Source organism: Phycodurus eques, chromosome 11, assembly GCF_024500275.1.
Source record: "Phycodurus eques isolate BA_2022a chromosome 11, UOR_Pequ_1.1, whole genome shotgun sequence".
NCBI classification, from domain to species: domain Eukaryota; kingdom Metazoa; phylum Chordata; class Actinopteri; order Syngnathiformes; family Syngnathidae; genus Phycodurus; species Phycodurus eques.
This window is the reverse complement of record NC_084535.1, coordinates 15,433,789-15,458,672: the sequence shown is the minus strand read 5'-3', so window position 1 is coordinate 15,458,672 and position 24,884 is coordinate 15,433,789. Positions and strand designations below refer to the sequence as shown.

At 40.3% G+C, this 24,884-nt stretch overlaps 1 protein-coding gene across 26 annotated transcripts in view; it reads right to left on the bottom strand.

The window, feature by feature from the left end:
* Nucleotides 1-24,884, bottom strand: part of LOC133409403 (neurexin-1a-like) — a 247,800-nt gene that overhangs the window by 79,694 nt on the left and 143,222 nt on the right. For 4 of the 26 annotated variants that reach the window (XM_061689330.1, XM_061689331.1, XM_061689332.1 and 1 more), the window contains exon 1: nt 13,398-14,234. The exons of the other annotated variants lie outside the window; for them this stretch is intronic. In XM_061689330.1, the coding sequence (XP_061545314.1) occupies nt 13,398-13,635 (238 nt within the window). In that variant the 5' untranslated portion in view covers nt 13,636-14,234. Of the gene's footprint in view, nt 1-13,397; nt 14,235-24,884 lie in introns of those variants that run through there. 26 annotated transcript variants of the gene reach the window in all.

Genomic DNA, 24,884 nt, shown 5'->3' with positions numbered 1-24,884 from the left:
ATGAGACTTGAATTGAAATTGAACTACATGGCTTGACAAGTAGCCTGTTTATATTGAAAAATCTGCATTTTCAAGATGGTGTGCCATTTGTTTTGTTTGAAAGAAAATGTATTTTTTGTGTGGTATGTCCAAATCTGGCAACCCACCAGTCTGCTGCTGTGATGTGGAGTGCAGAGGTCATTTCATAAAGCAAGTAACATGGTTGGGGTTCTGAAGATTATTACATTTGGATTCAAGGATTATGTTTTTGATGAAATCGGCAAAATGACAATGGCAACATGCAGGCTTGCAACTCAAAAATAAGAGACACAACTATGGTATTTAACTTCATCTGTCACTATAAAACATTGGGTTAGGCTATGTGAATGTCACAGCCCCGCTAACTGATAGCTGGTTATCAATTAAGCCTCATGTAGGTTATGCATTTAATTGAGAAGGCAATAAAGTAATAGACAATACAGAGACTAGTTTGGGATCATTGAAACAAAGAAAAATTAATCATGAAATGTGTTAGTACAGCCAACAAATGCAACATTCAGGACAAAGCGGTAATTTGCAACTGAACATGTATTGTGATTGAACAAGATTGTATGACTTGACTTATAACTTGCTTATCCCAAGGGATGCTGGACTTGCTTGAAATTTAGTGTGGACTGGAATTACCCTGGGCGGCACGGTGGACGACTGCTTAGCACATCTGCTTCACAGTTCTGAGGACCCGGGTTCAAATTCGGCCTCGCCTGTGTGGAGTTTGCATGTTCTCCCCGTGCCTGCGTGGGTTTTCTCTGGGTACTTCGGTTTCCTTCCACATCCCAAAAACATGCGTGGTAGGTTAACTGAAGACTCTGAGTTGCCCGTAGGTGCGCATAGTTGTTTGTTTATACAGTATGTGCCCTGTGATTGGCTGGCGAGCAGTTCAGGGAGTAACCCGCCTCTTGCCCAGAGTCAGCTAGGATAGGAGCCAACGCGCTCGCGACCCGATTGTGGATAAGCCGTACAGAAAATGAATGAATGAATGAATGGAATTACCTTGCATGATTTTTACCACAGTAACTCGGGACTTGCTTGAAACTTGAGGTTTAAGCCTTCAGACTTACAATTTATGTAACTCTCACCTCTGTTGTTTGGTTTCTGGATTAGATGGCTATATCTAAAAAACACTGTAGAGGGGTTGCACATGAAGCACTTAATAATATAGGTACACTACATTTTGGAGAGGATGTGGATAAAGGAGCAAATACAGATTTCTTTTCACTTGTTTTATTTTTTTGCCATTTTTGAGGCAGGTTTTAGATATTACAGCACACATCTGTGGAACAGCCAGAAGGGGGTAGAGTAGTCAAATATTGTATTCAAGTAAGTACTGTTACTTTAGAATAATATGGCGTGATAATATGAAGTAAAGAAAAAAAGTAGTCATCCAAATATTTACTTGAGTAAGAGTAAGAAAGTACTCAATGAAAAAACTACTCAAGAGTAACTTGTGAGTAACTTCTGATTTATTTATTTTTAAATCAGAACATCAATATCAAATACAATTTAAAAAAATAATAATATATGGGAGTTGACACACACCTGCCACAGCATAAAAGTCCTGACCTGTAGATGATCGTCTTTAGGGCGCATCAATGGCGGGCATCGATCTTTAAATTTTAGCATTGTGTACCTGCTGCTGTTCTGCCATGAAAATACCCAATTACTGTACTTAATATATTGTCCACTCTACTGTACTTAAATTCTGTGAGTTTTCTCATTGCAGTCATTTGTTTTCTTTTCAATGTGACTGTAATACTCCTTGGGACACTTCAATGCACATGCTTCTTTGTGTTTGAATTAAAACAAAATAAAAAAATAAAATAAAAGACCTAAAATAGTCCAAAAAGAGAAAAGCTGAAGTCAACCCACCAGGGCTCGGCAAGCATTCTAATTAGCAAATTTCCACAGTATTGTTTTCACTGCATCCATTGACCTATGAGCCTTAAGCCCCCCTTCATCAAGGCAATCCCCATGTAACATTTCGGACAGTGTCCAACCTGCCTCATAAGCCGATACGGATCAATCCCCTCACCCTAAATTGATGTAATTAAATTAAGTGGAGACAAATGTGGGGCATTGTTGCTTGGTGCCTTTGATTGGTCACCCTTATTAAGGTCCATAAGATGTCAGCTACAGAATTGTAGGGCAACAAACGTAATAAAGGGAGAGAAAGCTAAAGGCACGAGCAGAATGAAGCGAGCAAATCCAAAGCGAAGAGAGGAAGAGGAACAAAGTAATGAAGTATTGTGATTAAAAAATAGCCAATTAGTCTTATGTATTTTTTTCTTCCTTTTAATAAACCTCTATTCCCATCATTATGGGTTGGGGACTAACATCAAAACAAATTTGTAATGACTGTTTTGTAAGGGGTTTGCAATACTGTGCATAGCATATTGGTATTGTTGATATATATGAGAATTTGACAAAAGCTTCTTTAAAAAGATCAATTCTGAGCTTTGTGGTATAATATATACAGTAGAACAATGTGAATGTTCTGAATTCCTGTTTGATACCAATGAAAAGAATAATGCTCCCAGGAGGGGTGTTGCTTCTATGTAGCTTAATTTACCATAGCTCATGTGAGGATGAACTTCTTTAGACCGCAAACTAGTTTCAGCCGAGTAATGTACTGCATTTTACTTGAACAACCAAATTCACACAATCAATACACTTATTAACAATCAATTCATCCGTTGTTATGCCTAATACTGTAAAATGTTCTTCTGCGTGATACAGTTGTGGTAAATGCCTGTCATTTATCCTTACACTGCTATGCTGAGATAAGCTTTAACCTCACAGACACTGGCCTCGGGGTAGCCATACTGACCACCCTTGTCATGCTCTTCATGGTAAGGGCCCATCAACTCAAGGCTGAGAATAAAGCAGTAGCCCCTGGGCTGGTAACATTGCACTATGAGTGCTCAGTCGGCCACTGTCCCTTGAAGCCTTCTGCCCCCTCCGCTGCCATGCTCACTTCCCCTAAGCCCAAAGTGAAACATGAACCCCTGTCTTGTGGAGCAGAATGGCCCATCTAGGCCGAGCTGACAAGACCCAGTGTCCTAATGGAGCACTACACCCAACGGGCTCCTTGTTGCGCCGACCAGCTGCATATCTGGCATCCCGGCCAACCGCCTTGGCGCTAATAGGAGTGTCCCACAGTATTGACAGCTTCTAATTTACTCTCTCATCATCACCTTGCCTCGTTTGCAGCTAATACACAATGCACCCTTTCACTCAGCTCAGATCAGCATTCTCGTTCACCAGCAAATGATTAGATTTTTTTGATCCAGTGTTTAATTTGCACACATCAAAAAATAGACTGAGAGAGAATGAAGCATCGCTTGATTCTCTGCGTTAAAAAAAAAACCTCTAAGGAGAATCGTGTGCCATGAGACATTAGTGTCATCATTATTTAGGTTCAGTGAGCCTGTACGCGAGCATGAACCAAACATCCGAGACTCTAAACATCTCTATCTTCTTTATTGTGGAGCAAGCAGATGTGATACATGTCTGCAGTTCTCGTTAGTGAAAAAAGTGTAAGGGATGATTACACAGTGGAAGTGAGGCAGAAAACAGAGTCCAAGGCCAGCGCTCTGATATGAGACTCGTCTCACTGCCTGTGCGCCATGTGCAGCCCGACCTGCGTCAGCATGACTACAGCTCACACAAAGAAGATGGTTTAGGATCACAAGGAGCAACTGCGCTTTAAAGAAAGAGCGCATCCCTTCGTTAGGAATAACCAGCACAATTGTGTCAACTTGCTCCGGTTCTTACAAGAAAAAGGTTTTTAATGGTTACCATTTTCTGTAAGGCCTTTGGATCGCATAGAGTTCACACATCACAATTAAGGGACCTGGAAAAAATATATATATTCATTTTATAGCTTGAGGCAACATGCAGACACCAAAGCTCAAAAGTAGAGCGTAAACAACACCTCAAAAATCTATTCATCACATTCAGCACAAGACAAATAATCTGTTTAAAGGCATTTGTTTAAAGTCCCTCCAAACAAGCCTCTTGCTCATGTTTAGAATTGTGATGTCATCTTTGCTTGGCACTGCTTCAGTTTCAATTTTTACTGCTTTTGTAAGCCATGCCGAAGACATAGCGAGCATTCCTTGGCCTTAATTGGAGGATTTAACATCTGCTTTCCTTATTGCTACTCAGCCTAAAACAGTGGGGAGATATTATTCAATCAGCTGGATAACTCAATGTAATATTACACAAGGAGTAGTTAAGAGACAGGGGGAGTAAGAATGCATCAATTCTCTTCACATTATATCTCTGAGTTAAATTTGTATGTGTTGCTCTGGTATGTCCACTTTGGCTTTTTAACTGTGAGATTATCTGTGTTCTTCTCTCGGCATAGTTCAAACTGTGTTGCTCAACATTAAATGAAAACATGGTTTAGTATGGAGATAAAAAATAAAAGTTGATCACCAATAGTTTTTTTTTTTTTTTTGATAAGTGACAACAATATTGGATATTCAATGTAACGGTTTGGGTTTGATATCGAAAATAAAAGTATATATTTTTTTATTGAACAGTTTGATGAATACAGGTCGAAGTTGAATGGTCAAAATAGTCAAACTATAAATGCTGCTTAATTCAATGTAAAATACCATTTGGAGTAATAATCACTGAAAACTATGTTGGAACTCTCCTATAGATAACGTGAAATCCAAGCTGTCAAAACCCATAGCTATTCTACATAAAACTAAGGATGTCTTAAATAAGAAGTGGTTATGCACACTTTACTCTTCACTGCTACTGCCTTATATGATTTATTGTGTGGAAATATGGGGTAACACATAAAACGAATACTCACCCAATGTTTATGCTACAAAAAAAGCCATCAGAATTATTAGTCGAGCTGGTGTGAGAGAACCAACCAATTAATTATTTATTAACTTAAATGCACTCAAATTTTATGAGTTAGTTGAATTCAAAACAACACAGGTAATGTACAAAATTGACAACAATTTACTTTGTTACAGTACTCAGAAGCTGTTTGAAATGAGATAAAGTTGTTCCAATCTGAGGGGAACAGGTGTTTAAAAAGAAAATCTGAAACAAGCACAAATACAAAACAGAGATGTCTGTTAGAGGAGTTACTTGTCGTACATTGACCCCTTACTTTTGAGTATATTCTACAGTATACGAATACGTTCCTATTTCATTAATATCAAAGTCAAATCCATACTCAGGTTTAAGGGTATTTTTTTTTTATTTCTTCCGACTCGTATTGAACATGTACATTAGCATGGAAGGACAAAATCTACTCCTGCCTTGAAATATTTTTCGTTTTCTCTTTTTTTTATATAGCAACCATTTTTGTTTGAAATTATTTGCATATGTTTAATAAAGTTCTATATTTATTCATATAGGCTATATTTAAACACACGCACCATGTGCCTTCCCAATATTTACCATACACAGATACCACGCATCTGCCAACAAGTAAATTGAAAACAACAAGAATTGAATAAACGTGCGTGGGTTTGTATTGTATTCCTACACTGTGTTGCTCAGTAGATGCTAATATTAGTGTGCACCTTGGTGTTCAGCAAGCATGTTTTTTTTTATTTTTTTTTATCAGTCATTCCCAGCAGACCGGAGGCTCGAAGAGATGGAAGTAGCAATGAGGTTGCTTAAATCCCACACAATCCTATTAGCGTGGATTAGGGGCCAGTCACTCGCCTGCAGGTGAGCAATTGTAAACTGCAAAGAAATAATAGTTACGGCAAGCCTCATCCCCAGGCCCAAAATTAGTGCAGAGGCCAGCCATTCATTTGTCATGCTGTCATCTGAATTTGAGACTATTACTAAATTGCAATTTGCTAAAAGAGGCGGTCTGTGCGGATCAATTTTTCGTTTTCACAGTCAGTGTGAGCTAAGTGGGAGGTGAATGTGCATGCGTGTTTACTGCCTCATGATGGCAAATAATTGAAAACATTCATATTTCCACTTTTTATATTATATTACCTTATATTAGCATGTAGCATTATCAAATTCCATCATTCTTATAATTTAAGGACTTAAGTTTTGATTGGCACGACCGCGACCCTAGTGAGGATAAGCGGAAGAGAAAATGGAAAAAGGTTTGTAAATGTCTACAGATTGCACAAGATGGTGGGAAAGCACCAGCCATGTCTAAATGAAACGCATTAACTCAATTTGCCCACCTTACTTCGTTGACACCAATCATCAAAAAGCATTTGTTCAATATACTCTATATGTTCAATTTCAGTATTCAAATGTATTGTAGCAGTTTATAAAGTACTACAATTTTCTCTTTGCACATTGCTAACCTGGAAATATTTTAGGATTATTGATTGCTTTACCTTTAAAGACAAGAGCCGAGGTGTAAACAGATGTCAGAGGGCACAAGACATGTTCCTGATGATTCACAAAGCCTCATGGGAAAAGAACTATCTGACTCAATCTCAGGCAGGACCCAGGCATGGCGGGGACATACCCCCTTGAGTCCAAATGGAGAGGGTCTGTTTAGCTCTCTCTTTCATGCTCTCATCTTCCATGTCTCTAATCTGAAACCGGACACATTACTCATCTGAACCTTCCTTGCTCACCACACGCACAGTAAGGTCTCATATCCCTCCATGCCATCTATAGCATGGTCACCGCTGGAACCATGCAGACCACTGCAGGCACAAAAACACTGCCCACTCTGTCTGCTTGGATGGGGTCTGCACACCAGCAAGGGAGTTGAAGGTGGTTTTGACATGGAAAGATGAAGATGAGCGGGAACGAAGCGTGGTAGAGAGGAGATGAGTGGTGGTACATTCCATACCCTCCATCAATCCATTTTCAACACCGCTTATCCTGGTTAGGGTCGCAGGTGGCTGGACCCTATCCCAGCTGACTCGGGCGAAAGTCGGACTACACCCTAAACTGGTCGCCAGTCAGTCGCAGGGCACATATAGAAACGGACAACCATTCGCACTCACATTCACACCATCACTGAGTGGGAACTGAACCCACGCTGCCCGCACCAAAGTCTGGCGAGTGTACCACTACACCATCAGTGACCACACTCCATACCGTAGGATGCAAGTAGGTTAAAGAGCTGAAACACGTGTGCATAAGTAGAGGGAGTCGTTGCCCATCACAGGGAGAACAGAATACAAGTGCAGCCTTCAGTCTCTTATCCATGAGTCAATAACCGCCTAGGCTCCCTCGAGATGAGAGAAGCATGTACCCAGATCCTTATCAGCACAGCTATCACCACGACTGCCTCACAAAAAGCACAAATACTGTCATCTTTACACTATCGCATCAGCTCAGAGACATGGGAGTAATTATATTATACAAGCCTACAACGTACAGGCAAGTACAGGAACCTCACAGATCCTCCCTTCTCTCTACTTCCATCTCAGAAGATTTTTTCTTTCTCCCAAGACTCAAACTTCTTATTTCTTACTTCTCAAGTCTTCCTTCACCCTCCATTCATCTATTATTCTGCAATACAGTGATATCACAGAAACGTCTACAACTCAACCGAACGTTAGTTGTGACATTTACAACTGACTCGTCTCTTTAATACACTTGACTAGATGCACACAAATGGAGAAGAATACCGTATGTTAATTAATTAATCAATCAGAGGTTTTGCTAAACTCCTTAGTTCCATCCATCCATCCATTTTCTGAGCCGCTTATCCTCACTAGGGTCGCGGGAGTGCTGGAGCCTATCCCAGCTATCATCGGGCAGGGCATACATAAACAAACAACCAGTCGCACTCACATTCACACCTAGGGGCAATTTAGAGTCTTCAATTAACCTACCATGCATGTTTTTGGGATGTGGGAGGAAACCGGAGTGCCCGGAGAAAACCCACGCAGGCACAGGGAGAACATGCAAAGTCCACACAGGCGGCGCCGGGGATTGAACCCCGGTCCTCAGAACTGTGAAGCAGACGCTCTAACCAGTCGTCCACCGTGCCGCCCTTAGTTCCCTATGAATCTTAATTCATCATCATAACCAGATATTTTGGACAATTCTATGGTTCCAACTCTGTGAGGACATTTTATGAAAGAACCTTTTCCGTTCCAGCATGTGCACAAAGCAATGTTCGTGAAGGCATGAGATGACTTGGCTGTGGAAGAACGCCCTCAGTTCTATCAAACAGGTTAGGAAGCATATGTTTAGAGTCAGGCACTCCCATCTAACACTAGTGACAGCTGACCGTATAAATGTTCTTTTAGATGAGTGAAGTCTTCTCACAGGAGTAGAATTTATAAATGCAAAACTGTGATCAAATCAAATTTGGTATTAAATTTTCAAATCCTGCAGGTGAAATGGGCAGATGTCCTTAATAATTATTTGACAGAATCCCCATCCATCCATTATCAGAGCCGGTAAATCATAAATCAACTTGAATCATAACAATGTTAGTCTCAGTAAGAACATCACATAATTATATTTAATTTGAAGGGTGACTTTGGCTATTGTACATATGTACAGTATGCATGGGTACACCATTCAGAACAAACTCTCCATTTGGATACTTAGTGTATATTTAAACCACAATGTAGATTAACTTTGATGATTGGTGAAAAACTGAGGGACTCAAATAAGATGACAATAGCTTTAACTATCCAAAATCCATTGGATCATATCATTTTCTGAAAAAGAGTAACACCAGGGAATCCGTTCATAATGGACTCAATGTCATACCTCAGAACCATGTTAACTTCCTTATTGTAACACGCCGTATCATTTTTTTTCTTTCATAGTTTAATTCTAGCTTGTGTTACAGATTTAAATATTTAATCTAAAAATAGAATTTTTTACTTTTGTGTGAGGCAAACCACCATTACTAAGCATCTAGTACATGGTTACTGTATTATGAAAGGCAACTGCACTCTATTTTAACAAGATGAATAGGATTGGAATTTAACATATCCCCACACAAGTGCAAAACCTAAACTGATTTGTACATGGCTCCACGATTCAGAATACAGACAACATAGCTGTTACTAGTTAACTGCAGCAGTAAACAGACACCCCTGGGAGGACATAAACCCCATGAAACTGAAGTAATTGGCATCACAGCAAAGACAACAGCAGGCTTTAACCTAGAGTCAGGTACCATGTTGATTAACATGGCTTCCATTTTGTTTTTATGTACCCCTCCACATGCTGATCGACCTAAAATGTAATCACATTACTGAACGATCTTATCTTCACTCTGTGTGTTAGTAGACTCTTAATAATGGCTCAGAGGAGATTCTTGAATATTAGGTGATGAAATATGCCCTCAGGATCTTTGGGGAGAGCTGAGTGTTGTCTACTCAGACTGGCCAATTGTTTAATTGCCTGTCTTACTTTTTTTGTCTTCAATAGGCCAGCAAACAATATCCAATGGGCTGTGCATGTGGTACTGCATCTTGCTTTTAACAAATCCAATGTCAGCTAACACACTCTCAAAAGACCATCACTTGTGCTGCTCTTATCAGTCACAGATTATTTCCTTATCGAGAAACAAGCATTAGAGCAGCAGCACCCAAACAACCAGCCCGTGGATTGGTACCAGGCTGAGGATCAGTCCATTCTAGGCCACAGAGAGGAAATTTAAAATATATCCATTCAACCATTTTCAATACAGCATGTCCTTTTTAGGGTCGCGGGTGAATAGAAGCCTATTCCAGATGGGAGAGGGAGTGTACACCTTGGACTAATCTCCAGCAAATTGAAGGGCTCAAACAACCTTTCACACTCACATTCACCCCTGTGGCCAATTAAGAGTCTTCAGTTAACCCTTTTAAAACGACGGGGATCACCGTTGACACCATGTGTATTTCAAATTACCGTAACTCCTCGCTATTTTGTGCATATTTAATCATTCAAACTGCCCCTGAAAGCTGTGAAATGAATAAATATATCTATTATTATGGTGCTAAAAGCATTAACCCAACATGCATGTTTTGGGAATGTGGGAGGAAGCCAAAGTACCCACAGAAAACCCACAGGGAGAAACCAGACCCTTTCAACTGTAACGCAGACGTGCTAACCACTCGTCCACCATGCATTCTTAAAAACACATATATTTTTCTGATTTTCAAATTGCATATAATGTACAGTAGATCTAAAAGGTCTATACACCGCTGTTCAAATCCCAGGTTTTGTGATTTAAAAGGATGAGACCGAAATAAATCATTTAAAACTTTTTCCACCATTAATATGACCTTTAATCTACAACCCCAATTCCAGTGAAGTTGGGACGTTGTGTTAAACATAAATAAAAACAGAATACAATGAGTTGCAAATCATGTTCGACCTATATTTAATTGAATACACTACAAAGACAAGACATTTAATGTTCAAACTGATACACTTTATTGTTTTTAGCAAATAATCATTAACTTAGAATTTTATGGCTGCAACACGTTCCAAAAGATGCTGGGACAGGTGGGAAAAAAGACTGAGAAAATAGAGGAATGCTCATCAAACACCTGTTTGGAACATCCCACAGGTGAACAGGCTAATTGGGAATAGGTGGGTTCCATGATTGGGTATAAAAGGAGCTTCCCTGAATTGCTCAGTCATTCACAAGCAAAGATGGGGCGAGGTTCACCTCTTTGTGAACAGGTGCATGAGAAAATAGTCGAACAGTTTAAGCACAATGTTCCTCAACGTACAATTGCAAGGAATTTAGATATTTCATCATCTACGGTCCATAATATCATCAAAAGGTTCAGAGAATCTGCAGAAATCACTGCATGTAAGCCGCAAGTCCGAAAACCAACATTGAATGCCCGTGACCTTCGATCCCTCAGGCGCCACTGCATCAAAAACCGACCTCAATGTGTAAAGGATATCACAACGTGCGCTCAGGAACACGTCAGAAAACCAATGTCAGTAACTACAGTTCGGCGCTACATCCGTAAGTGCAACTGGAAACTCTATTATGCAAAGCAAAAGATATTTATCAACAACACCCAGAAACGCTGCCGGCTTTTCTGGGCCCGAGCTCATCTTAGATGGACTGATGCAAAGAGGAAAAGTGTTCTGTGGTCTGACGAGTACACATTTCAAATTGTTTTGGGAAATTGTGGACGTCGTGTCCTCCGGGCCAGAGGAAAAGAACCATCCGGACTCTTTTGGACGCAAAGTTCATAAGCCATCATCTGTGATGGTATGGGGCTATGTTAGTGCCAATGGCATGGGTAACTTACACAACTGTGACGGCACCATTAATGCTGAAAGGTACATACAGGTTTTGGAGAAACATATGCTGCCATCCAAGTCTTTTTCATGGACAACCCTGCTTATTTCAGCAAGACAATGCCAAACCACATTCTGCACGTGTTACAACAGCGTGGCTTTGTAGTAAAACAGTGCGGGTACTAGACTGCCCTGCCTGCGGTTCAGACCTGCGTGGTGCATTATGAAGCGTAAAATACGACAACGGAGACCCCGGACTGTTGAACAGTTGAAGCTGTACATTAAGCAAGAATGGGAAAGAATTCTACCTACAAAGCTTCAACAATTAGTGTCCTCAGTTCCCAAACGTATATTGAATGTTGTTAAAAGAAAAGGTGATGTAACACAGTGGTAAACATGACCCTGTCAAAGCTTTTTTTGGAACCTGTTGCAGCCATAAAATTCAAAGTTAATGATTATTTGCTAAAAACAATAAAGTTTGTCACTTTGAACATTAAATATCTTGTCTTTGTAGTGTGTTCAATTAAATACAGGTTGAACATGATTTGCAAATCATTGTATTCTGTTTTTATTTATGATTAACACAACGTCCCAACTTCATTGGAATTGTGGTGGTATATAACCTAATAGATGTTTTCGAGTGGAAAGGTAAAAATAACGGGACCATAAGAAAATCTTCCAAAACAGGAGAAAATGTGCTATGGTCTGATGCATCCAAGGTATAACTTTTTTACTATAATTCCAAAAGGTACATTTGGTGCAAACACAACATTGCTCATCACCCAAAGAACACCACACCTACAGTGAAGGGTGGTGGTGGCAGCATCATGCTTTGGGGTAGTTTTTCTTCAGTCAGTGTTAGCACAACACATCCAGGCTTCTGTTTGAAAGCAGGAAAATGTCAGGAAAATTTATTTGGGGTTTATCAAAGGTAGTTAACATGGTGGCAGATCTGTGCTGACTCCCATTTAACATAAATTTCAATGTGATTGGTTAATTCTGAATGCAGCAACAACAAAGTTATAAGAGGGTGTGCCCACTTGTGCAACTGCATTGTCTTAGTTGGTTATTTTACCTCTAAAGGATTACTAAAAGATTAGTTTTTTTCAACTGAGTTGTTCAGGTTATAGGTCACATTAATGGTGCAACACGTTTTGAAATTATTTATCTTTTCTCGTTTTCTGTTTTTTTCTGACACAAAAATGGCATTTGAACAGGGTTGTGCTTATATACACTTCATTGTCATTATGTGGCCTGTTTTATCACTGGCATCTGTGCCTTCTGACCTCAAAAACCAAACCCTATAGCTAAAATATGTATTTTAAATAAAACATTTCAGTAGGGCTCTGATAAAAAAAAAAAAAAGAATCCTTGATGATGAGTAATCAGAAGAATACACTCCCAAGAAATAATTAATTAAAAAAATAATGATAACAAAATGCAAAACACCTTTTCTTAATGTGGCCACCAGCTCTAATGAAGATATGATTCTTTTCAAACTGCTCTGCCACATGGAGACATGGCTCAGAGCTCCCATGGATTCTGCTTTCGGATAAGTTGTATTCACTATGTCTTTTGTATGCTTTATTATGCACTGTCAGTATAATTGTCTTGAAAATTGTCTGAGGCGCAAAAAGGTTGAGGACCACTGCACTGGAGCATACAGTGCATAATAACTGGGTACATCTGTATTACATCAGTTTCATACCAGTCGTGATTGTGTCAATTAATGCCTTGTCATGTATTGCTGAAGTATCCTGGTCTCTCAGTGTAGTAAGAATGTGGCCCCATGAGGATATGAAGGTCTTCTTTACACTCAAGATGGGCCCATAGAAGAGGCTTAACACCTTGCAGAGCTGGAAGCAACATGTTTGTCCGTCTCAAACACCCTTGGGCAACATGGAGCGCCACAATGTTCTAATCCTGTCTAATCTGGACACAGTGGAGCATCTGGAGAAAGGGATATGGCTAATCTCAGTCATAGAGACACAGAGGGCACTTTGCTGAAGCAGACCAAAAAAAGGGATGAACCTAAAACTGATGATGAAAGTACACAGAGAAGTAATGTGAGTCTTGTTAGAAAAAAATGCAAAGATGGATGAATAGATGCATGTTATAAACAGACTGAATCGTTTCAACAAGTAACACTATTCAAAAACAGACTAAATACTCACTGTGCCCGGCCCTAAGGGACGCAGGTGATCTGTGGATAGCAATAGGCACAATATGTTCACGTTTGCTCCCGTGAGAGAGTTGAACATGGTGGAGACTCTCCACTGCACCTGCTTCTGACCCTGCCACAGAGCCCAGAGCCAAAGCAGTGATGCACAAGGCTAGGTGGGTAAGGGAAGCCCAGTTGTGATAAAGGGGTTCTTCTAGGGGTACCAGGGGAGTCCTCCAGCCTGCCAGCATCTTTCCTGAGTGGCTTGATGAGGCTTTAGATTACAGCTGGAACGTCAGTGAGCTTTAAAGCCCATAGTTCTCACCTCACAATTCTCAATGTGCGGTGATTCACACACAGATCCACAGGGGAGAAAGTGAACTCAACGCCACCAAAAATGTTGTTAATGCCTCTTGCTGGTATACGTCAAGTGAGGAAATCCGTATCAGCACCCGGAGACAAAAAGTATCATGAAACGTTATCTGAAGCAAAAGCAAGCAATTAGGGCAACATTAAAAAACGATGGAAATCCCTCACTTATCTTCTTCTTTCTCATGAAATTAGTAACATCTTACTACCAACTCTTTGTATTCCAAAAGATGCAACTGGAAGAAAAAAGGCAGTTTTTGATGGCACAGTGCAAAGTAGAAGGCTTCAGAAAAGCAAAACCCATAGTTTCTTCATTCTTTGTCCTTCTGTGCCCTCAAAGGTTGTCCAGAGGAATGGAACCATAGTTAAATCCGAGCCTCTTTTGCATGTGTCGGACAGCTGCTACGCGGCTGTAAGTGCACCTGTGGGTTGGCCACGTAGAACAGTCGCTCTCCATCCAGAGATGTGAGCTCTCAATGAAACAGTAGCACCTGAGGAAAAAAAAAAAAAGCCCCGGGCAGCAAACACACGCTCACTCACAGACAGCATCAACAGCACTCTTCCAGAAGATGTGCGCAGGAAGACTCGGGGAGAGAGAAAGGGAAGGATGAAAGGAGGAGGAGGACTGAAAGGAGAGGGGGGCAGGGGATGAGGCGGGGCGGGGGCGCCGTGGGTTGGGGGGGGGGTTGCTCAGCAGCCAGCCAGGAAGCGAGAGGCGAGAGTGGCTATGCAAATGGGCAGCATGCACATAGCAAAGCACTGAAGCCGAAGAGCATTGCAGGAATTGGAGTTACTGTATGTCCCCAAGCTCTGATTCCGTTTTTCACAATCGCTCCCCCTCTCTTTAACTCCCTCTCCAACATGGACATTACAAAAAGGAACAGCTCAATAACTTTTTTACTCTTTCTTCTTATCATTAACTCTCTAATTCTATGATTAACTCTCTAAATCTATCATTAACTCTCCAATTCTAATTCATACAGTATATACTCCCAATGACAAAATATAAGGTAAAAAGATTCAATGCAATCCTTGCCTATTTTTTCAAACTTTTTCACTCTTTATCGTTTGCTGTTTACTGGAGTAACAATTTAACAAGAGTGATCATTCTTAAGCATACAAAGGCAACTCATACACAGCAATATACTGTACAATTGGCTACAATACACTTTGTACTATGCTGAGGTCTGCTCTGCCTGCTAATAAAGGACCATTAGTCACAAGAGAGGGTCTGCAGATGGCAGCCACGGTGCACTGTGTGTTGCAGGAATAGAGAGAACGTGGACATTAAAGCTCTGCTGACAGGTTCAGCTCGGAAGGTTGCTTAAGTGTTTAAAGTTCAGAATAGAAGCAGACAATACTGACACTGCACTGCCCAGCATGCTCCCCATTGAAAGTAATAATCATAATAAAAATAAATCCTCTCAGCGTTGCATAGCAAGATTAAACTGATAAACAATGTCTTTTTGTTGAATATTTTACAGAATCACAATAATCTCAATTGCAGTCATGTGATGCAGTCTTTCAGAGGTCATTTGTACTTGCAAAACGGTAAGTATTTACACTTTGGTTATTATAAATTTAAATCTGCATAACTATGCCCACTAATAAAATGTATCATGGCTACTTGCCAAGGACAAATAATTAACATACGAACAGTAAGAAAACAAACAAACAAAAAACATAAGCATACCGGTAAATGTATACTCACTCAGTAGAGCTCAATTTGTAATAGAAATAATATGTTTAGTAGAAATGGTTCATAGTGCAGCATTTGTTAAGACAAGTTAATGACATCATCCCAGTGGTAACTCTTATCATCAGGTTCATCGTTAGTTGCTTGTTCATTTGTGCCCCCAAGTGGTGACTATGTAAAGTGCATGAAGGTTGGTGTTTGTACAAGTTAATGAGAGGGTCTCCATGACGTTCTGTACTCTCAAAATCGTTTGCAATACTCACTAGCTTGAATGAAAAATACTAAATAGTAAATTAAACACTGCAGTTCATTGTTTCATACAACAAACTCCAAGACTACAACCCAGTACTAAACACATTGATATAAAGATTTCAGATATCATGTTGCCGACTCCTGAGTAAAACGCCCTTTTGACGAAGAGAAGTATAAAGCACCACTTTTCGTTTTCATTTAAAAACAAAAGGGCTGTCTCCAATACATGTGGTGCTTTGATTATGTTTCCCCTTGTATAAGTAGAACATATTTTACTTTGCGTCATTTTAATGTATATGTTAAGGCTTGAAGAGCTCCATATTGAGGTGGAAGAAATCTATTTGAAAATGGGTAAATATTTCGTTTGAGTGCAAACAAAACAATAGATGAAGTCTCGACTCTCTACATATAAACAATAGTGCACCCCATGGATGCAATCATGCAATGATTTCGGAAAGCAGAACGCAAAAAGACGATTCTGAAAGACTGCCTGACCACAACTGAGACAATTTCATTGAGATTGTTAAATTGAACATATAGAAACATAAAACCGCACACTTTACAAAGCGTATCCAAACAAAACCACTAGCCCTGACAACCACCACCCTCCTTGATAGCAACCGGGGGGTGAAATAGGATGTAATGAAGCATGGCTTCTTTTAAAGCAGGTGTCGCTTAATATATATGATGCCACTGCTGACTCAGGGTAGCTCAAGCATGAGTGCCAACCCATGCATTTACCAAGTGCACCTTCTGTATGATGCAGTGACATGTTTGTGCAGCACAGAAACATATGTGGCGCTAGTAACATCTGGACAACAGTGACCACAGGCAGCAGGGTTTAAGGGAGCAATCAGTGTCAATGTTGCGAAATGTATTTTGCCACATTTCAATTTAATGTGTATAGTATTTTAACTAGGGACTAGAGTGTGTCAGATCATGTTGGCTGTGGATAGGATGGAGCACAACTATGTATCTCGGAGTGAATGTTGTCTCCTCGGACTTCCACAAGTCACAAGGCCATCAGCTTGTTCAATTTCAATCCGCATGTACATCTGCTGTCCTCACTTTCAGTTATCACCACAGCCATGGCAACCGCTGCCAAGAGGGAATCTTCTAATCAATGTGCAACATTCTAATGGAAAGTAGTGTATCTAATGTGCAGAGCATATCTGTACACGAGCTACAATATGAGCATATGTCAAGACTTTTCTAAAACAAAGCGGTTCCATTGAAGATGTTCATTATGCATGCGGTGAGCCCTGCATAAATGACAACTCATACTGAGAAAAAAAAGAAACAGTTCTCTAAAATAAATCACAATGCACAGAGGTTTAAATGAATGACTTCATTTTCATAGCGAAACACTGATTTGAATCTCAACAAGAAGTTATCCCGATGTAAATAAGTTTTTTGCTCAAAAGGATTGGATTCATTCAGCGACACAACCTGGAGCTGAACATGCTCAAGACTGTAGAGATGATCGTGGACTTCAGGCGGCATCCTTCGCCACAGCTGGCCCTCATGCTGTCCAACTGCCCTGTGTCAACCGTCGAGACCTTCAAGTTTCTGGGAATTGCATTCTATCACGACCTGCAGTGGGAGATCAACATCAACTCCATCCTCAAAGAGGCCCAGCAGAGGATGTACTTCCTGCGGCTTCTGAGGAAGCACGGCCTGCCATAGGAGCTGTTGAGGCAGTTCTACACAGCGGTCATCGAATCAGTCCTGTGTTCTTCCATCACAGTCTGGTTTGGCGCTGCTACAAAAAAGGACAAACTCCAACTGTAACAGACAATCAAAACTGCTGGAAAGATTGTTGGTACCCCCCTACCCACCCTTGAGGACTTGCACGCTCCCAGAACTACAATAAGACCATGCAAAATCCTCTTGGAAACTCCACATCGTGGTCACCACCTCTTTCAGCTCCTTCCTTCAGGTAGGCGCTACCGATCACTGAAAACTAGACATAACAGACATTCCAACAGCTTCTACCCTCATGCCATCAACTACTTAAACAGTTAACTTACAATTCCATTGCAACATACTGCCAATTTTTGTCTTGAGTTTGTTGTCACATTTCTGTCGGGCCAATTATACATTACTCGTGCACTCACTTTAGTAATCTTGCCACGCTGCACTATTTGCATATCTGTTGTTGACCAATACTGGTTACTCATGTGCCTGAGTAGCATCTGCAACATTTTCACAATCGACACTGTCCCAGATTATCGCACTATACCACCTTTCGCCCGAAGTCAGCTGGGATAGGCTCCAGGGCCCCGCGACCCTAACCAGGGTAAGCAGTGTTGAAAATGGATGGATGGAAGTATTCTCTGGCACGGTCGTAGACTGGTTAGCACTTACAGTTCTGGAGACTGGGGTTAAAATCCCGGCCCCGCCTGTGTGGAGTTTGCATGTTCTCCCCGTGCCTGCGTGCGTTTTCTCCGGGTACTTCGGTTCGCTCCCACATCCCAAAAACATGCGTGATAGGTTAGCTGAAGACTCTGAGTTGTCCTTAGGTGCGAATGGTTGTTTGTTTATACAGTATGTGCCCTGCGATTGGCCGGCGACCGGTTCAGGGTATGCCCTGCCTCCCGCCCAAAGACAGCTGGGATAGGCTCCAGCAGCCCGCGACCCTAGTGAGGATAAGTGGTAAAAGAAAATGGATGGATGGATGGAAGTATTCGCTGTCAATTGACTGTCTGTTGTCGTACCAGAGCGGCTCCAACTACCGGAGACAAATTCCTTGTGTGTTTTTGACATAATTGGCAAATAAAGATGATTCTGATTCTGATGTCGTTAAGATAGTAGTGTCGCTAGTATCCAGCACATTTTGGTTGTAAACGTAAAGTTACCTGCGGAGCACAGCTCGAGACCTCTCGCGCTTGTTTTACGAGATGAAAACCATAAAGCTTCAGGCAACAGATTCCTCGCCTCGCGATATCCGGTCGACAGCCCTTCTACCGATGTAGCTAAGGATTCCTGGTGGATTTTGTATCGATAGTTTAGTCTGCTACCGATACAGTCGTATCGCTCACCTTTACCAACGAATATCCGGTCAGAGCAGTTTATGGTTCCCAACCCTAGATGATAATAAATAGTTCTTAATATTTAGTGCAAAACTTTTGGTCACAGTCAAATAATGACACAGAGAAAAATACCACTTATTCAATGAATGACTTTATGTACACAAAATACAGGTACCGATTTGCACCTTTGATGGCTACGCGATGCTACAACAGCGTTAATCATTTCCTAAATCCATTTACTTATTGAGAGCCTGTACTTAGGGAATAACATTAAAACAACCTTGAACATAAATGCAAATAGATGTTATAGTTGGATGGCTGCATCGACTTATCTCTATTTCTCCCTTCTGTTGGCGAGCGTGAGTGTATATGCAAGATGTGTCCGCAAATGCATAAACTAAATCCTGACTGTCAGTGAGCGAGATATGAGGTCGTAGGTCATCAGCTTTTCTGGAAGCTTCCTCTCTATCTTGTCTGACAGTTCCCAAGATGCAGTGGGCAGCCGAGGCACTGTGGTCTGTCTGTCTCTCCTGAAAGCCAAGTCCATCACTTCTCTTCTCAGAGTGCACCATTGTAAACAGGTCAAGGACGGCCCGCCTCCCACTTTAGGAGTCCACAGTTTCTTTGTCAAAGAACTGTATTAACTAGAACAATGGACAGACTCAGTAAATGAAGATGGCTCTTTCCAAACACAAAATAAAAATATTCTGCCCGTTTGCTGATCAAAAATGTAAAAAATAAAATATCTGAGCAATGGCTTACAGGTACCTATGAAATATCTTTTACTTTAGTTTCAACACAAATACAAAGCCATTCTCAAGAACTGATAGTGAAAAGAAGATCCGATTTCAACGAGTATTTTATATATATAAAAAGAGACTCCTTCAGACATATAGTATATACAGCCAACAGTATTAGTTCTGCATTTCTCTCCATGTCTCATGCTCTTTGATTTCAATTCTATTGAACGTCATATCTGGAGCACTTGTCACATATGTGATCCACATTGTCCAAGTAATAGGAAACTATACCTTGACACACAGCTCAGTTGACTCATATAAAATGGGGAAATGCACAATGTAGAGGTTGTATTTCACTGACACTTGAAAAAGTGTTGGAAATGAATGTTGATGTTATACAAGAACAAGTGCTGTGCTTTTATCTTGAAACAAAATGTCTGGAGGTGTTGAAAAAGCATCTTTTCTAGTAAGGACACAGAAGTGGTGCTCTTATAATAGCCGACCATAAGTATACTGTAATTGTATAGTAGAGCAGTATGATTAGAGGGTAGCAAGAGAACAAATCTGAGATAAGAGGAGTGTTTACTACGTAATCTGTAGGCCAGACTTAGACCAGCACCAATTATTGAAATGCATGCAATATGCAGTATATTGCACGTTCACACCTGATACCTATAGGCCTACAGCTCTCTCAAGCCAAGCAAGGTTTATTGACCCCAGCCCCACCCACCACCATCCAACTCCAAAGAGAGAGAGAACCATCTAATGATGTTCTGCCAGACTGCTTGAGGGTGGCAGCCCATGTACCAAACGTTTTGGTTGAGAGTAACCTGAAATCCTATTAAGCAGGGCTCTTACTTGAATCACTACATCAAGACAGCAGTAGAGGAGGAAATGAATTTTGCCGAGATCGTGAGTGATTGCATGTGCACGTTCGCTGCATGCTGCAGATCAGGAGACATGTGAGCAATGCCACACATAAAGTCTATCCTCCATGACTGAAAAACATAGGTGACTGGAGGAGGTCAGGGAGACACGCGAAGGTTGTGCTGACTATTCTATAATGGAGAAAGAGAGTCTTTGCAAAGTCTAATCCCTGTGTGCTTGAAATAAAAGGTCCATCAAAAACACCCAGAAAAGCCGCCAGCTGGCTTCTCTGGGCCTGAGCTCATCTGATATGGACTGATGCAAAGTCGAAATTTAAAATTGTTTTTGGAAATCGTATACATCGTGTCCTCCAGGCCAAAGAGGAAAACGACCATGCTGATTGTTGAGCGCAAACCTCAAAAGCCAGCATCTGTGATGGTATGATGGTGTGTTAATGCCCATTAACTTGCACATCTATGAAGGCAGCGTTAACAGTGTTGGGAAAGCTCATTTTCTACGCGAGCTAGTACAAAGTTCAGATCACCGTTCCAAAAATTAACTAGTTCAGTCACAGTTCATAATTCTACATTTTGAACTAAGTTCACGATTACAAAAATGAACTAGTTCATAGATCTTTTTTGTTTTTTCTCAATATGTTGCTGACGGGCTATTCCCCTTAAAATACTGGCATTTCATTTTCCCATTGTTGCCACCCATTCAGTCCGCACGAGTAGCCAGCTGTAGCTTTCACCCTCCAATCTCAGAAACATGAGGAATAACTTGAAGCTTGAATGGACTTTTTTAAAATGAGGAATTAAAACAAAACAGGACTTTTCTCCTTTATGTGAAAACAAAAACAGGCAACACAGTATGACAGGAATGATGGTGAAAGGACATTGATAACTTTGCATTCCTCGCAGCTCTGGCTGACTATACTGTAGTAACAAAATATTTGTATTTTATCCCTTCTATTACTAAACTAAATAAATTGCATATTATGACTGTAATTAACTAAAGCATTCTGATACAAACAATAATTTTCCTCGTAGTCAATTTTTTAAAATCAATTATGTACTGCATTACAAAAGGAACACAGAAGAAAACGCACCTCGCATTCTCACGCAGCTGCGACGTGCCTGCCATGCATGGTGGACGTGGGCGCAATAAATCGGTTGCCAAATACAGCATTTAGCTGCCGACATATGAAGGCTCGTATATAGTGAGTTCAGATGGGATTGTCCTGGAAGTTCCTAACAAAACCTGGCACTCCTGAAAGAAAATTAACTTTCATTCGAAAACTGTGCTTTTACGCCATATTGAGCACGTTCGCACTTGCGTTCATCAGGAAGAAATTAACTAAGTTCAGTTCGTGTTCGAAGATAGCTGGGATAGGTTCCAGCACGCCCGCGGCCCCAGTGATGATAAGCGGTACTAAAAATGAACGAATGAATGAATGAAGAACATTCCAACTTTTTCAGAATTGGAGTTAGTATTTTATGTCTACAAACCGCTTCTGTTGTAGCATTTGAGGAGCCAAGATGACTTCATTGGTCATAATGACAAAGTGGAAACTGGTTTAGTTATTTTTGTGTAATCCTGCTGACCAATAAAAATAATGAACTGAATATTAAATCATTGCCCTGTATGCAACTTCTCAAAGGACATGGAACACTGCCTTGTCTGCAGACTGCTTTCACCAAATAAAGTATCCTTGAAAGACACAGCCACAATGGTGCAGTTTTTGATGCAGTGTTGCCAAGTGTAATATTTATGTTGAGTGAGATGTTTAATTGACTGAAGTGTGAATCACTGCGTGTAACACCCAGCAGGGTAGTTAAAAACATTCTCTGTCAACATCTTAATTAGCCTTGGGTTGCGGAGTAACAACTGGATATTTAATGATGAAGTAAGTCACCAGTGCACAGCAGTACAACCCTGAGTTCTGGAAAGGAACACATGCAATTATACAGTGTAATCTATGTAAACACCAGCAAGACAGCAATTGTGGCATCACAAAAGAACAGATGCATTATATACACTTAAATTCAATATTCGGTGCTTTACCATCATTCAAAAACACAATTATAAGTATTTACTAGGTCAGTTAAAACAGGTTAATTATTATAATGCTTCTGATAAAAACGTAGGGAAAAGTTACAGCAGCCACAAAGCATTCACAAGGAAGAAGCTGTCTATGTCTGGTTTCTGTGCCAACAGTCTAAGTCACCGATCTGACACAGAAACCCATTTAAAGCGATGATCTCCGTCATCATCATCATTATGCATGAGGAAAGATTTGAAAATAATTGTGCTGTGTAGCTACAATTTATTTGGAGCTTAGGTGTGATGTGATGGTAGTAGAGGTTATGAAATCAATAATAAGGCCCACACATGCTGCATTATTGTTTCAGCAACAATCCAATTAAATATTAATCAGCCAAACGCTACAAGATTCCTTATACTGATATAAAATTATGATACCCTCAACAATAGTTTAACTCTAATGAAGAATGCTTGTTGGCTGGGTTGTATTTCTTGCAGGCATGTGACTACAGAAATGAGGTATGTGCTAAAGTGAATAAGCAGAGGTATCGGGCTCTGTTATATGTTGCACAATTGGTAAAAAACAGGGCAAGCGTTCAATACAGGCCGAGGCACAAATATTTTCTGGTGTATGCAATAAAACAGGGCCACGTGCAGGCTAAAGAGAATCTTTTTTGTTGTGACAGCAGATTGCCTCAAATGCCCCCTGGCCACAGAGATGCCCTGGTTATCCCCTTGAAACAAACTAAGTGGTTTAATCCGTCCATTGTATTCTATTGACCGCTTTATTGCCTGCATGCTAGGGTAAGCACTTGCTTGTCTTTATCTATGTCTTCAATGAAACCCAAGTGCCCTACTTTAACTACTTTAACCTTAACAACAGCAAACATATTGACTTTCTAAACCATAAGTACTTAATAGTCCTTACAATACAATTTCATGGGTTCTCTAAAGTCTTTACAATATTATTTCATGAGTGCTAGGGAAATCATTGATGCCAGCATTTCTTTCAACTAATGGAATAAATGAGCAAAAATCTTAGCGGAGTGCAATATCTGTAATTACAGTATAATCATTGTGATCATTATGAGATTCGTTTTATTTTATCATTATGTGGTGCTTTGATGTTAAATGTTGAGAATACATCCCTGTGCCTGCATCTTTATCCAGATTGACACCAAAATCCAATCAGTGCATTTTTTTCTTGCAATTCAGTAAAGTTTATTTTTGTTTACTAATTTCATTCCTTCTTCCAAAATAACTGCACAAGATGTATTATTATTAGTTTCACATGTTGTTTTGAGATATGTACCTACATATGTTGTATATGTCATTTACTTTTTTTTGGAGTGTGAAGACACTGAAAGGTACCAGCCTTTATATTGAATCTTAATGTTTGATTATTTGATTAATTACTAATTTGGTTAGAAGTCAACGTGTGTTGTTAAGTATGCACTGGAAATCATGTCATAAAAGTCCCATGGTCCTTTCACTGTGCACGTGTTAAAGATAAATCTAACCCTGGACAATGCCAGCCAGATACAATGGAGATATGACTGCACTACCGGCATTGTTGCTACAATATTGACATGGCACTAATAGCTTGGAATACAGGAAAGGGTGAATGAGCAACCAAGCGAGGCAAAAGTTGCGTGAGGCTCAGGCGGACTCGATTCAATCGCCTTTTCTCGACCCACTTAAGCTCAACAGCAAACACTGTTCTGTTTGTCTTTAAATATTACCTTCAGATGCTTGACCACTGCGGGCAAACTCCCTGAGGAGGTCTAGACTGGACATCTAACCCTCCCACATACCAATGATGCTTGCACGCAAACAAACAAACACTGGCTGCTTTTAAAATGGGATTTCAAAAGTCCAGAAGAACTGAAAAGACCAATAACAGAAAATATCATCCCTCAAACCAGATCTTGACCATGTTGTTCTTTTGGCTGATCATCTGATTGTTTTTTGTTTGCCTTAGTTGTGCAGGGCTAAACAACTTCAGACCTCAAACCACAAACATAAGGAAACCTGTGTCAGACTCCTAGTACTACAAGTCTTTGACGTGATCATTTTTACTTTTATTCACCAAGCCAAAGGTTGACTAAACACCCAGAGCAAGTATATTTATTATTGTCTCCATTTCTCCAAAATGAATGCTGATACATGCTCTTACAACTACAAATATCCACAAAAGCAGGGTGTATACCAGGATTTACATTACAGAGTGACTGTAAATGTTAATAGGGTGTTGTAAATACATGCTGCCATCTTGGAGCTATGCCGACAGCATAATTAATCGCACAGTTTGAGTAAGGTTTATTATGTTTTGTAGGTACAATACTGGGTAGCGATTTCATAGCATGCTAATGATATCGAGGCAGGAGGTAAGGTACTAAGGCTACATTTGAGATAATTCAATAAACTCCACATGTAACTTACTTTCGCTGAACCCATTGCTGTGTTCTAAATTGTCTGCTCTTTCAAACAAAAGTAAAGTA